The 15,966-nt window shown below is 36.7% G+C and overlaps 2 protein-coding genes across 4 annotated transcripts; both read right to left on the bottom strand.

The window, feature by feature from the left end:
- Positions 1 to 6,471: 6,471 nt before the first annotated feature.
- LOC104086136 (calcium uniporter protein 5, mitochondrial-like) lies at positions 6,472 to 9,521 on the bottom strand. 3 transcript variants are annotated; one of them, XM_070181654.1, is made up of 3 exons: positions 8,887 to 9,439; positions 8,686 to 8,808; positions 6,472 to 6,540 (listed from the first exon to the last, which is right to left on the bottom strand). In XM_070181654.1, the coding sequence occupies exons 1-3, from the start codon at positions 9,268 to 9,270 to the stop codon at positions 6,487 to 6,489; spliced, it is 561 nt and encodes a 186-aa protein (XP_070037755.1). In that variant the 5' UTR covers positions 9,271 to 9,439; the 3' UTR covers positions 6,472 to 6,486. The 3 variants fall into 3 exon arrangements, with proteins under 3 accessions (XP_070037755.1, XP_009588622.1, XP_009588623.1); XM_009590328.4 differs by lacking the exon at positions 6,472 to 6,540 and adding an exon at positions 8,381 to 8,518; XM_009590327.4 differs by lacking the exon at positions 6,472 to 6,540 and having other exon boundaries at positions 8,175 to 8,808; positions 8,887 to 9,521.
- A 3,807-nt stretch (positions 9,522 to 13,328) lies between these two features.
- Positions 13,329 to 15,683, bottom strand: LOC138895745 (uncharacterized). The gene is made up of 4 exons (XM_070180470.1): positions 15,471 to 15,683; positions 14,495 to 14,888; positions 13,798 to 13,911; positions 13,329 to 13,678 (listed from the first exon to the last, which is right to left on the bottom strand). The coding sequence occupies exons 1-4, from the start codon at positions 15,681 to 15,683 to the stop codon at positions 13,329 to 13,331; spliced, it is 1,071 nt and encodes a 356-aa protein (XP_070036571.1).
- Positions 15,684 to 15,966: the final 283 nt, after the last annotated feature.

Raw genomic sequence — 15,966 nt, 5'->3', positions numbered from 1 at the left:
AGACCATCACTCTTACTTCGATTTATCGTTACTGAGGTCTGCTACCAAACTCCAGGTTACTCTCATTGCTTATCCTATATGTCTAAATCTAAGTCTTTTTAATACTTCTTCATTATTGTTCATCTTAAGACTGATGGCCTAATCTCATCTCGTACTTTGTGACTTTTGTCCATCCATTGTTGATTCACCTCAATATTAATCTACAATCCATAATCGTATTTCATAGCATCACAACGTGATTTACCTTATGTGAGTATTTTAATCCTGTACAATTCATGAAATCATTACTCAGTCGAAGGTCCAAACGTCATCCTTCATCTATGACAATTACACCTTCATTCTACTACCTGGGAAACATTCCATCTCTTTTAAATGCTACTAGTCTTTGACTCCTTTGAGTTTATTCAGGCTATACGGAACTTTCTATAACTTAGACAAACCATCAGCTCTCTTGTTTTCATAGGCGTAACCCCGAGGACTTATCCATTTTCGTCACCTTCTTACTTGCCTTTTCTTATCCTTACTCCGATCTTTCTAAAACCTTGTCTCTTTACCATACTTTAGCTTGCGACCTATATATATCTATTTATATTATTCGTAACCTTCCTTCAACTTACTTGCGCCATAGATTTCCTTGTGTTATTCTGGAACATCAAGAGAGACATCACATCGTCTCTAACTCTTCTTTTACTCTCTTAACTAGACCTCTCGATACCTAGAAACCATAGGCTGCAAGATATGCCACTGACGATGCCGCTATCATTCCTGGATATTGAATCCCCGCGCTTCTAACCTTCTATCCGAAGTATGGACTATTCACAACCTTCTGTATTTGAGTATCTCGTACGTTGTTCACCTTTACCTTACTTATCTTAAAGTCTTGCATAACATATTCTATCTCTTTCATGACCTCCCTTTCACACGGGTATAGTTCACATCCCCAACTTGAAGCTCTCTTATAATACTTGCACCTCTGGTGCATACACAATCTGGTGGTAGATCCATGCTGACTTTTTACGAGGCTGGTACTCTTCTAACTGGCTCTATCGTAGGGCCGTTATAGAATATAGTGGTTTTGTTGTACTATCTCTCTTATGCCTCTGATATTAAGGATGATCCTGCAAGGTTCTCAATCACGATTTCTATAATTGTCTGGGCCAATAATCAGATTCCTGATTTACTTGGTTGATGTAATTCTTTAGTTTCCTCTTCCTTCTGATCAGCCTTTATGTAGGCTTAAGCTGTCTTCCGATCTGTGGCTCATGGTATTAGTTATTACTTTAGCCCTTCATGGACGCTATGGAATATCCAGGATACAATCTTGTAACAATTTAATCCTTTGTTTATGCCCTGGGCTCAATTCTCTCTTTTAACTTATACCGGGGTCTTTTACGGCTGCATGATTGTCAACATATATGCTACATGGATAATACTCCGAACTCTTAAGTGAAGCTAACTTTGGATCATTGATCGAATAATTCCTTTTGTTCCTTCTCAGCTTTCTTTAAACGTAAGCTATTACTTTTTTTGGTTGTTCTGCCGCTTGTTGCGTGCCTACTTAGCTTATCTTAGTTCCCATACATGCCGGAATTTTCGTGCAACTCATACGATCTCAAGTATTACTTTTGGTTTCATTTCCCGCTCATTAGCTCTGATAGGTGCCACTTTCTTATGGAGTGCATACAATGTTGTAGTGAGACTGCTATTACAAGACCATTTCTTCTTCAAGTTACTATGCTTAGGTTGAAGCCTTCTTCCTTATTTCCTCAGCTAGTCTTTCGTTGTCGTACTTAGGGAGGACCCTCTGACTCTTGTAAAGTTGCGAGCTTATTACATCGTATACTTGACGAAATTTTTGATGTTCTTCCTCGCCTATAATTATCCGTAGTTACTTATTTCCACGTACTTGTACTTGTAAGGTTGCTCCTGAACTGAAGTTTTGTTTGTCTTCCTAGTGAGACTATTTTGTATTTCCATAACATTCATACGGTACCTTTAACTACCCCAACTCTTGTCTGAATATTTCCCAAGGGTCACGATGTCGTATCTGCGAGACTGAATTCCCCATGTTGGGGTTCACTATGTTCGTCTTGCACAATCTGTTGATATTTCTGTGTCCTCTTGTTTAGACATAACTAGGCTCTTCCTGAATAAACTACTAACTACTCATTTGCCCATTCTCATATCAATATTCCGCGTAATCTTTCTTGGGTTATTTCCTTTGTCTTAACTTACGTCTCGCACTGGTTCCTTATCTATCAATAACATCTCGGGTAGGAACCCTTACTTCCTCTCCTTGACATCGTGCTTGCATAATATTCTAGAACCATAACATATCTGTAGGATTTGAATGAGTGCAATCTCATCCCTTTCTCATTTTTATCGCATTCTTCCTTTACCATTCCATAGTTACTAGAACCACTTAATTCTGACTTAATGCCACATCATACCATATTCCCCCCATTAGGGGAGCACTAAGATTTAGTGCTACGATGATCTACGTATAGATGTTTTACCTTTTCATCTTTGGCATCTTTTCATATCATTGATGATCTTTACTCACCTCGCGGTAATCCTTCTGTACCAAGGATAACAAAATTCCTTACTTGCGAAAGTGACACTTAGTATAACTGGCACATACAGTCCCTTAAGCTTAACTTTGCTCACATTGCTTTCTTTAGGGAAGCGTCTTCCTGAAAGACCATTCTTTGAATTTCTCATGAATCTCCTTCTGTTGTCCATTCTATTATCGCCGGAACGAAATTTGAAATTGTCACGATACCGACTATTATCAAATTACTCAGTCCCTAATTCATATTTAGTTTACCTTGTTCATCAGTCCATACTAATTTCTATTACTCTGGGGTCTAACTTTTTCTTCTGGTAGTCGCGTTGGAGTCACAAACTTATTTCTCGAAATAAGGATATGACTTTATAGCCTATACTCTTTTGTTGTCTCAAGGTCTGTCACCTCTCGTCTTTTCCTTCACTTGACTATAGACTTTGTAATACTGTCATTCATTTCATTTTTTTAATCTTCCATTATCATCCATTTATCACATCTTACTCATAATGCTTCATTAACTCTTTTTTTTTTCTGCTAACATTTCTTTCTATCACTTTATTCTGAAAACTTCAATAAGATATTCTTTTGCTTTTAGCTCCCCTTGCTCCATCCACTGGTTCTTCGAATTGCCTAACATTCTCTCCCTACTAGGGATGTGAGCCATACTAAGGTAATATTTATCCCTTCAAGGCTTCCAGTGCCTATCTTTGTGGTACTCATATCTAGTTGTACTATTTTAGAATGCACCATCTAGGTGTCTCACAAGGAGATCTATTAGCACATTTGTAATATCCTTCGGAAATGTCAACTAACAAAAACAATATATTCACTATTTTGGGTTACTCTAACCCCAGCCGGATCCTGATATCCCGTCCTTTTCTTAAACTACACCTGTTAGCCCCCAATAGGGTATAACTGAGATGGGTGTGGCCAATTATACATACCTCTGTTATTGTTGCAGGTAACTCAAAAGGCTTATATTCCGCTGCCTGAATTGTAAATACTAATAATCTTCATTAGCTGGGCGCCTCGTACCCTTCTTCATCTTGTTCTTTTACTTGTTGAAACTTGTATCTATCTTCTGAATCTCTCATTGCCTTTCACCATAGGGGTGGATAGATATTCCTGCCTTAAGGCTCCTTATGAAAAGGCTTACACGTCTTAGTACACACATGATCTGCTGAAAACCTTACATTTATCCATCATAAGCATCATGCAAAATCGAGTTCCTATGACTCAACTCTTCCATAGCCACATTCAATCTCTTACCAATTGCCTTTCTGGATGTAGGCGTCGTCGTATTATGAATAGGATAGAGTTTAGGAAATTGAGTTCTTACAACTGAGCTCTACCACGATATCTACCTAAATGTCCTGTAGCCTCCTGCTTATAAGTGTGGTGTACGACACACAAATAAACAAGACTCAACTAGACATAACTTATAGACTCCCTAGGACAGAACTGCTCTGATACCACTTTTGTCACGACCCAAACCGATGGGCCGCGATGGGCACCCGATACTTTACTCAATCGAGTACCAACATAACATATCTTTTTCTATCATACTATCATAGATAACTGAACCGTAGAGGCTGCCGTGAGATAGGTAGAATACAACACGTAATACCAACTTATACATAAGACATATGGGCCTATAAGACCAAAATAACCACTCATACACTGAACATAGATCGACAAGGCCATACAATCTTTTACGTACATAACACCTGTCTACAAGCCTCTAAGAATACATAATTGTCATAAAGGTAGGGACAGAGCCCCGCCATACCAAACAATACATATCTAAATCATACTGACCAAACAAGTAACTCCGGAGCAAATGGAGTGCACCAACATCTTCCGCTGAGCTGATCGCCTACTTGGAGGACTCTCGACCTGTCTATCGAGACCTACGGTCATGAAACGCAGCGTTCCCAGGCAAAAGGGATATCAGTACAAATAATATACCGAGTATGTAAGGCAATATACTGAAAGCTGAAACTGAATTGAAAATATAATAACTGAAAGTAACTGGGAGTCAAAGATAGTCTGAAGATATGCTTACCTGCTGATACTGACTCAACTCTCTTAATATAGTAAGTAAAATAGTTGTCCGGCCCTATAAGGCTCGGTATATTTACAACTGCTCTGCCATAGTAGGCTCGCTCATAGGCGCTCGGCCATACTAGGCTCTGTATCTCGGCCAAATGGGCTCGCTCATAGGCGCTCGGCCACAGTAGGCTCGGTATATAACTTACCATATGATCAGAGGTTGCCCAATAGGGGCCTGCCCATCGATTATAGCTCGATGGTAATGAAAATACTGTAATACTGTATATATAGGCTCTCTACTCTCTTGACTGGAAGAAGACAATACTCAATTAAATATGAAGTCCCGATAAGGAGAATACTGTAATTTATGAGACTAGGATAACGTATATAAATTCGGGAGTATGAACTTCTCTTTATGCCTCGTTATCAAAAATATGTAATTATGAGATCATGCCAAAATGAAGGAAGGGCTTAGCCTTAATATACCTGGAGTATGAAAAATTTGTATGATATTCTTGATAAAGATTGCACCCTACTCCCTTAAAATCGCAAAATCTCACGTTGCTAAGGTGCTAAGAAATCTCGTTGGATTGAGGTTGCTAACGTTGGAATCCTTGTAGGAATTGGTTGAAGGTGTTATGAATTCTTCTTTATATAAATTCTTAATGTCTGTTTTGTAGTGTTTTGTATTTAACACATCCAAATGAAGTCAAAATGCTATTCTTCTATGTCTTTACAAGTAGAAACATGTAGTGTTTTGTATCTAATATATTAGTTTGCCACATAACCCATAATGACTAAGAGTCATATGTTTAGGTAGTGGCTTGCTGCCACGTGGGGGTTGGGGTTTTAATATTTATTCCATAATTCATTAGTTAATTTAGGTAATATTCCGTTACCCAATAATTAACCAATTACCCACATAATTAAGAATTATCTCAAATTACTTAAAATATTACTTATTTTTAACATATTTTATGTATCCTACTATCGTGGTCATGGGGTACTTTGTATGACACTAGTCCATAAATACAGGGTATTATAGCTCGGTCCGTATTTTATCCCAAATTGCCAAACTTTGACGAAACTTATTTTCTTCGATTCGCTTACCCTCTCACCTTTACGAATTTACTTATCCCTTGTTTGAAATAGCATAATACTTATGATCCCAAAATAATCTTATTCCCGAGCTTTCATCAATTTATTTATGGCGTACTTTCACGTACGAAAATATGGGGTGTAACATTCATATTGGAGACAAAAGTCAAGATCCAAGGTAATGGAAGAGGATCTTAAAATTCTCTTGGGTTACTTAAATAAGAGCTCATATCTTTTGTACAAGCTAGAGTAAGAGTTCAAAGAAATTACTGAAAAGAATATTAGTTATTTTTGAACAAAGATTTATTGAGCTACTACAAGCATTGTTATGGAAATAAATTAGTATTTCCCAAAGATCTTTATATAAAAGGAAGCTGAAAATAATCTTCACAAGAAAAGATGATATTCATGGTTTGCTCAAGGACGTGATGGACAAAACATTGAAGCTTGAGAATTAAACGAGCATTATTCAAAAGGAAAGCCTTCATTGATTGAAAATTGATAATATTGTCTACTACTCATATTTAAGGAAGTCAAGGAGCATAATTGTCATAATTCTTATGGAAGGAAAGGAAATCAATTTTACCAAGCATTCCTTGAAAGTATTAAGAAGTTCCCTGCAATAGGAAAGGTGATTACTTATTGAATATGCAACAGCCAAGAAAGAAAGAAATACTCCAAGGAAAATCAATAGGCAAGAATCTTCATTCAAGGCAATCAACACTCTCCACGTAAGGCAAGATTGACAGAATCTGATTTTAATTCAAAGATCATGAAGACAAAGTCAAGGAGCGTATTTCAAGACCTTCAAGGAGGATATCCAGCTGCATGGTCAAGTGAAAGAAAAAGTACCCAAGATTAGAAGATTACTCTATTTAGAAGATTACTCTATTTATGAAGAGCATCAGTCAAAATATTTAGATATTCAGTATAAAAGAGAAGGCCCAGCAATTGTTAAAGCATCAGCTTCGCATACAACTTTCCTATTCTTTCTACACCTTAGACAAGCACGTTATTCTTAAGTTTACAAGTGTCATAAAAGATAGAGAGAAAGGAAAAAATACTGAGAGGTTGTGTCGTTGTTCGTTTCTTCGGTGCGCGAGTGAAAACCAAAGTGTCGTTGTTGGTGAGCGAGTGAAAACCAACCCTTTATCGTTTGTTGGTGAGCGAGTGAAAACTAACCCTTGTAAATGTTGGTGGTGAACGCTAGAAACCACAAAAGTTGTACTCAACTGAATTTACATAGAACTCTAAAAGATAACACTCTTGCAACCCAAGAGGACTGGATTAGGATATCACATTGGTTCCGAACCAATATAAAATTCCCGGTGTCATTTATTTTATCACTCTCATATTATATTCTGCACTTTACTATTTGTTATTATTTGCATTTGGTTAAATTGAAGGACTAATGATTTTGTGCAGACTGTCTCCGTACCAGTTGACTAAGTGTATACTGTAATCGACTAAATTTTTATCAGGCATACAATTCACCCCTTCTTGTACTTTCAGTTCTTATTTTAAAAAGTTCTGCAAATATAACTCATGCACTACACAACCAGAAAGAAATAAAAATTTACCTATCATCTCCGGACAACTTAGATTGTCGAGCCTAAAATTCTTCAACAACTTTAAACCATGGGGTCTAAAGTTCATAGTGAACTTGTACAAATAAACCTCCCGGCTCATAATATTTTTATAGTTCCTCTACAACTTTAGACCATCGGGCCTAAAGTTTTCCAATGAACTTGTGTGAAAGAAACCTTCCGACCAACTTCAGACCTCTGTCTACAGTTTGGTCGTAAAATTTATAGTTTCTTCTACAGTTTTAAGCCAAGTGGTCTAAAGTTTTGTCATAATTATATAAGTAGTTCAGTTTCTTCTATAACTTAAGACCGTCTGTTAAAGGTCTAAATTTTCCAATTAATTTGTGTGAAACCTTTTTAAAGGTTGTATGCTAAGATATATTGTTATAAGTGATTTAGGAAATATGTTTTTTGGTAATTGCTTTCGTCTGGACCAAACCAAAAGTGCCTCTAGTAATGATATTCCTTTCTTCCACTTATTTTCAAGTGAATTTAAGTGTTCCAGTGTGATCTTGAACTCTGCAATCATACCCACAAAACTCTGCAAACTCTCACCCCGTATATGGCTTCTTTCCTGAAAATTACATATTTTTTAGTTATTAAGACATGAACAAATTGTATGACTTCTGGCCTCATTTGAGATAAATTTCTAATTTGGACAGTGTAAAAGTGTTGAATATCGTTCAATCTCAATCTGACAATTAATTTGAACAACAAACTGATCATAAATTTGATAGAAGGGAGAAGGAGAAGAGGAAGAGGAAGAAGAGAGAAAAGGCTAGGCACTTCCGCTTATGAAACGGGAGGTTATAATTTGCAAAGATTAAAAAGGGAAAAAATATAAATGATGGCCTAAAAAAGGAGATATCCGGTTAAATAAAAGATTGAAAGTCTGAAATATAACATAAATCAAGAAAAGATAAGAAGAGATGTACATAATTGATAGCTTCTCCTACAGAGAAAGGTAATAATAGTCATTTCATCAAATTACTAATCGTCAATTAAAAAAAAGGGTGTTTTTCAGTGACCATGTAAAAGATCCTCCGGTTCCAGTTGAATCCCTAACCGATGTTTCAGCGATGCTTGTCCATTGAGCGGTAATTTGCATTTCCTTTGTAACTCCACAAACCTCTGAATATCAAAATTATTCTTTTTGATGAGCTTCCTCTCCCTTGCAAGGAAAAGCCTCTTCAACAAATCTTGGTATGTTGGGTCTCTACAAGTAATGAGGAAGTAAAAATATCCCAATATTAACCCACTACTAGTAGTGAAAAATGTAATTGGTTCCATTACATCCCAAGAGAATTCCCAGAAGGTAAGCCGGAAGAAGAGTCCAATCTGTAATATACCAGCCCCCAATCCAGTCCACAAAATGCGACGCACCTGCTTATGTGCAACCTCATCAATTTTATCCTTCTTCTCCTGCAGATTCTTTAGCTCATCTTTTATAGGATCATCTTCACGTAGCAGTGCTAGAGGCACTGCCCTTCTTATTTCATCAACTACCTGGACATATAATTCAGAAACATATATGCATTTATTTTCACATACAAATTAACAAAAGAATGAAAGAAAAATACGTACCTTATTAGGGTGAAGATAAACTTTATCTCTGAAAAGCCAAATTACCCCAGCCTCATCAAGCAGTCTTGCAAAAGCCACAGCCTCGCCTTGTGTTTTCGCCAAACCAATATTCTCACACAGTACTCTCAGTAACTCAGAATACCCAATAACCTCTTTACTCTCCATCCCTAGCCTCGTCTTCAGCTCCTCCACATTCATCAACCTCTTTGCTTCCTCTTGACTACTAATTAACCCTCCATTAATCCCATTCTTCTTTTCTCCTCCGGAACTGAAATAATACCCACCCATAAACCATCCATGTTGATAACTCCGATCCAGTTGCCACTTTGCCCTTGCAGCTGATGTAACCGTCCGTTTCAACAAATAACATGAAGTTTTCCACATGGTTTCAAGTTTTGTTTACAACAGTTTTACGTATAAAGAATGTACGGACAAATATATATTCAAAGACTCGTAAGGCAAACAATCAGGAGAACAGTTATGGCTACGAGAATGACGGACTGCTAGAAAAACCGTTTAAAGGGAGTCCATGAATAGCCAGTAACGGCCCACTAAAACAGAGTTGCAACCATTGGTATTGCACCTGCCAATGCCATTCAGCTTCTTTAAGCTTTATAAAAGGGATTAACAATTTCATTTTAAATATACATACTACTCCACTCAACTATATATGGATATGGAGGCTGATGCAAAAAAAAAAATCAAAAACAATTAAACATATCTTTACTTAACAGAGATGAAATATTAGTTAATACATGAAGGTTATTTTTGTCAATATCAGTTCATTTATTTCTTTCTTTTATAGCCATTCTTGCATGCCTATACATGGCTTATAACCCAATTAGTCAAAACCAACTTTAATTGCACATTTAAGAGATTGTATTTACTGCGCTAGATGTGGTTGTACCTTGTTAGGCATATATAGGAATTAGGACGAGGAATTGGGACGTCGATGCGTCTAAATAATTGCTTAACTTAATATAAAATGGGAGTATAATTCTTCGTTTTATCTTTTTAATAAATACTTAGTATTATATTATTGCCTAAATCATTCGTTGGCAATGTTTTGTTGACAAACAACAGAGGAAGTCAGTATTCTGATATTCTCTTTCCATTATTTTCTCCTTTAAAACATGGTAAAAAGAAGGGCTAATATAAATAATCAAGAATTAAATAAAGGGCACACAAGAACAAAAAGACAAAAGGTAAACGTGAAACATTGAAAATAAGTTTGGTGTTGGAAGTTTCCTGGAAGGTGTTTAGCCTTTGCTGACAATCAATATCCTACAGCCTCTTGGACTCTTGGTCGTGGTATGTCAAATTTCCTCTAGAGAGAAGATATCTCCTAGTAATGGAAATTGAACTAACATCATTATGATTTGAAGACTTCATTATTAGTGTCATTCCCAAAATCTCACTAATGATCGTGATGCCACCTAACACGCTGGCTAAGTGAACTAATCACACAACTAACGAGTAAATAGAAGAAATGAAGTATTATATCAAGTCTAAATAAGATTTTTAGCATAAATAAGTTTAAAACCAACACCAATACGCGAAAACAGTAATATAACCCCCAAAAACTGATATCAACGAGTACATGAGCTCTAAGATTGTCAGAATACAGTAGTCTGAAATAAATATAATACTGTTTGAAGTAAACAACGGTCTTAAAACATGAAAGTAAGGTAACTTCGAGGCCAGCGAATGAACAGGTTATACTACATCGAGTCTCCTTAGCACAACGATGATCTACTCCTCAGCTCTGCTAGTGCCAACACTTGGATTTGCAAAAAAAAAATACATAAGTGTAGTATGAGTACAACCGACTCAATGTACTCAGTAAGTATCAAGACTAACATCGGCAAAATAGTGGCAAAATTGATCAATTGATACTTTCTATCATAGCTTGAACAGTCCATAAATTAATACAACACAAGAATCTAGCATAAACAACAACGCAAAGATGATCAAATACAATTAACAGAGATAATAACATGTTTTCAGATAAAGAATGATCAAAAGCTCATAATAGCACACCAAGTCATCATATAAAAATGATGTACATCATAGAGCATTATTATAAATGCCAAATACATGAGTCTATAATTTGTATGCATAAATAAGACTCGCTCCCATTAACTGACACTCTCTAAGTGTCCAACAAACATGCGCATATAGGGTCCAAGCTACAATGTTTGATCATCTGACTTCGAAGGAACGGATCCAAATTCATACAATGCACATACAACTCACGTGCTAATAACAATAACACTCGCATGGAAAACTCACTTGATACAATACACATCTCGTACAGACAACTCATGTGCATCAGCCTCAGTCCATATGAGAGTTTCCATACACAGAGTATGTGCATAAATGCCATAAATAACATAAATGATGTATATGGACATAAAAAATTTACATGCAAAGACATGTGCATGTGAACAGTGTGACTACAGCTAGAACAAGTATGACATGATGTCACAAATAGCCATTTACACTCAACAAGGTACCAAAAGCCTAAAACATAATTTCTAGCATAATTAAGAGAGTTCACATAGTCACACAAGAATAATAACAAGTCATAAGGAGCATGTGATGTAAATCCAAAGCATGAAGTAGCCTAAAATCTACTCCGAGCATGAATAGCCCATGGCACTTGTATATACACTCACCGCACCGCATATACAATGCTCCCAGTATATAGAAATTAATCAAACAAGATCAATCTTCTAGGGTAAATTCCATCAATCCAAATCTAGACAAGATATTTACCTTTCAAAGCCAAATCAACCCTCCAAATCGCTCTTTCTTTATAAATCACCTTCAACCGGCTCAATTCTAATCAAATAATACTCAATAAGGTCAAATAAAATCATATGAATCAATTTTAAACAATAATGCTAATCAATTCCCAAAAAGTCAACCCAAACACATATGATCAAAACCAGAGTCTATGGGTAGATCGTGTTTACCCATAACCCCATGAGTCCAAATTTGTGTTTAATTTTTCATTTGGAGTTCATTTGGATACTCAAAACTCAATTTGGATGATTCTAGTCTAGGTCTGAAAAACCCTAATTTCTCTTGTTCAAATCTATATTTTGATATTAAATCTAGAGATAAATTCATGTATAAACCATAGATTTAGGTTAAAATTACTTACCCCAAGCTTGTAGGTGAAACCCTAGCCTCAAACCTCTCAAATAAGCTCTAGAAGTTAGGAAATAAAAGAAAAATCATAAAACTCGACCTTAAATAGCTCCAAAAAGTTGCTATAAAAATTTTGCCCATGTAACCGCAAGACAAGTCTGTGGTCCGCCAAAGTAGAATGTGGGACGCAAATCCACCGTAGAATGAGCTAGCACTCAAGACTATAAAACACCATTTAGTAAAATGACCATAACTACCTATATAAAAGTCGGGATGACTAATGATTTGAACAACTAGAAACTAGACTAAAAGCACTAAAATATAATCAAAACATCATCATACCAAAATTATTTGTTAGATTTGGATAAATTCTCTTTTGAAGTCAGGCCATCTATAGAAAAGCCCTGTTTCAGGAACTCAATTCTTTCGGAACTTGCTCCAAATGTGTTGAAACTCACCCGCCCCCCTCAGGACTCAATCCAATCATTACTAAAAGTTAAAATACCCTATATGGACTAGTCCAAAGTCTCAAAACATCCACGAAAATATTACAATAAAGAATCGTGGCTCAAACCAAATAGAATTTCTCTTAAGTTCTTAATCCTTCATTCTTTCGAAAGAGTGTTCGAGTCACACTTAGACACTTTGGATTAATTCCAAACTTTACACACAAGTTCAATTCAACTATATATACATATCCAAAGTTTTTAACACTAATCGGAGTCCAATAATATCAAAGTCAACTCTTGGTCAAGCTTATTAACTCTTAAGTTCTTCAAATTTTCAACTTTTGATAAATAGTGTCGATCCTTCTAAAAAGATACAAAATGCAATTAGAACATACATATAAGTCCAAAATCATCATATGAACCTATTGGAGCTTTCAAATCATCCATCCGCGGTTATTAATCCAAAAGTAAAACCTTGATCAACTCTTACAACTTAAGGCTTCCAAATAAAAACTATGTATTCCAACTCACTCCCGAACCCTACGAAAATAAAATCACCCATTGCCACAAGTCACATATCATCAAATAAAACTACGAAAAGCAAGAAATAGAGGAAGTGGGTCCTAATATTTAAAATGATCGGTCGAGTCGTTACATTCTCCACCTCTTAAACAAACGTTCGTCCTTGAATGACTTTAGAAACATACATGAGCTGCTAAAAAGATGTAGATATCTACTTTGCATATCCGACTCAGTCTCCCAAGTATCCTCCTTACTCAGTTAGCCTCTCCAAAGTACCTTCACCGATGCGATCTCCTTTGACCTCAACTTTCAAACCTACCTATCCAAAATGGCCACTGGCTCTTCTTCATGAGCTAGATTTTCATCTAATTGCAATGTGCTGGAGTCCAAAACATGCGACTTGTCTTCATGATACTTCCGGAGCATAGAAACAAGGAATACCGGATGAACTACTAAAAGGCTAGGAGATAAGGCAAGCCTATAAACAACCTCACCATCTCTCTCCAATACTTCAAATCGACCAATAAACCTCGGACTCAACTTGCCTTTCTTTCCAAACCCCATCATGCCCTTCATGGATGAAATCTTTAGAAGTACTTTCTCACCCTCCATAAATGCTACATCGCAGACCTTCTTATCTGCATAACTCTTCTGCCTGGAATGAGCTGTATGAAGTCATACCTGAATCAACTTACCTTATTCAAATCATCACGAACTAAATCTGTACCCAATAATCGAGCCTCACAAGGCTCAAATCAATCAATAGGAGATAGACACCGCATACCATACAAAGCCCCATATGGAGCCATCTGAATTCTGGACTGGTTATTGTTGTTGTATGCAAACTCTGCTAATGGTAAAAACTGGTCCCGATAACCCCCAAAGTCCATCACACAAGCTATAAACATATTCTCAAGAATATGAATAATCCTCTCGGACTAACCATCTTTCTACAGGTGAAAAGTTGTGTTAAGCTCCACCTATGTGGCTAACTCATGGTGAATAACTCTCCAAAAGTGAGAAGTGAACTGAGTACGCCGGTTCAAAATGATAGAAATAGGCACACCATGTAACCGTACAATCTCTCTGATGTAGATACATGCCAGCTTCTCTGAAGTATATATAGTCAACACCAGTATAAAATGTGCGAACTTGGTCAATCTATCAACAATGACCTAAATGGCATAAAACTTCTTCAAAGTCCATGGAAATCCTACCACGATGTCCATAGTAATACGCTCCCACCTTCACTCCGGTATAACTAACCTCTGAGTCAAACCACCTGGTTTCTAATGTTCATACTTCACTTCCTGGAAATTCAAACACTGAGAAACATGTCCAACAATATACTTCTTCATCTCCTATCACCAATAATGCTGCTTCAAGTCATGACATCTTCGTGACACTTGAATTAATATAATTTCTCAAATTGTGAGCATCTTCAAGAATCAACTCCCTAAAACTGTCAATATTCGGAATACAAATCCACGCCAAAAACCGCATAACACCATCATCTCCAATAACTACCTTCTTAGCACCACCTCGCTGCACCGTGTCCTTAAGAACCAACGAATGTGGATCATTATACTGGCAAGTCTTAATGCTCTCAAACAAGGACGACTGCACAACCACACATGCAAAAACTCTACGGGGCTTAGAAATATCTAACCTCATAAATATATTGGCCAACACCTGAACATCCATAGCCAAAGGTCTCTCCTTATCTAGAATAAATGTCAAACTACCAATACTCTTTGCCTTTCTCCTCAAAGCATATGCAACTATATTCGCCTTGCCCGGATGATACAGGATAGTAATATCATATTCTTTAAACAACTCAAGCCACCTCCCCTGCCTCAAATCCTTTTTCTTGAACTAGTATTGAAGACTCTTATGGTCAATATAAACCTCACATGACACAACATACAAATAATGCCTCCAAATCTTGAGTGCATGCACAATCGCCACCAACTTCAAATCATGAACTGGATAATTCTTCTCATGAGGTTTCAACTACCGTGATGCATATGCAATCACCTTACCATTCTGCATCAATACTACACTACTACACTAAGATCAATGTGTGAAGCATCACAATATATGGTATAAGATCCCGAATATATGGGTAACATCAATACTTGAGTTGTAGTCAAGGCAGTCTTGAGCTTCTAGAAACTCTTTTCACACTCATCAGACCATCTGAATTGAGCGTGCTTCTGAGTCAACTTAGTCAATGGGTCTACGATAGATGAAAAGCCCTCTACAAAGTGATAGTAATAAACTGCCAAACCTAAGTAATCCCTGATCTGTGTAGTTGTAGTAGGTCTAGGCCAACTCTGAACCGCTGCAATCTTCTTTGGATCAACTTCAATACCATCACTAGGCAACACATGAACTAAGAATGCAATTGAATCCAACCAAAACTCACACTTAGAAAACTTAGCATAAAGTTTTCACCTTTAAGGTCTGAAGCATAATCCTCAAATGTTGCTTATGCTCCTCCTTGCTACGAGGGTAAACCAAGATATCATCAATAAACATAATCACAAAAGAATCTAAATAAGTCTTGGACACCATGTTCATCAAATCCATGAGCGCAACTGGAGCATTAGTCAAACCAAATGACATCACAAAGAAATCATAAGGATCATATCGAGTCCTAAAAGCCATCTTAGGGATATCTGAATCCCTAATCTTCAACTAGTGATAACCCGATCTCAAGTCAATCTTAAAGAACACCTTAGCACCCCCAAAGCTGATCAAACAAATTATCAATATGAGGCAATGTATATTTGTTCTTGATAGTAACCTTGGTCAACTATTTATAATTAATACACATACTGATGGAACCATCCTTCTTCTTCACAAACAAAAATGTTCCGCCCCAAGGAGAAACACTCGGTATAATGAACCCCTATCAAGAAAATCTTGCAACTGCACTTTCAATTCCTTC

Source organism: Nicotiana tomentosiformis, chromosome 7, assembly GCF_000390325.3.
Source record: "Nicotiana tomentosiformis chromosome 7, ASM39032v3, whole genome shotgun sequence".
NCBI classification, from domain to species: Eukaryota; Viridiplantae; Streptophyta; class Magnoliopsida; order Solanales; family Solanaceae; genus Nicotiana; species Nicotiana tomentosiformis.
This window is presented reverse-complemented; position numbering and strand designations above follow the sequence as displayed.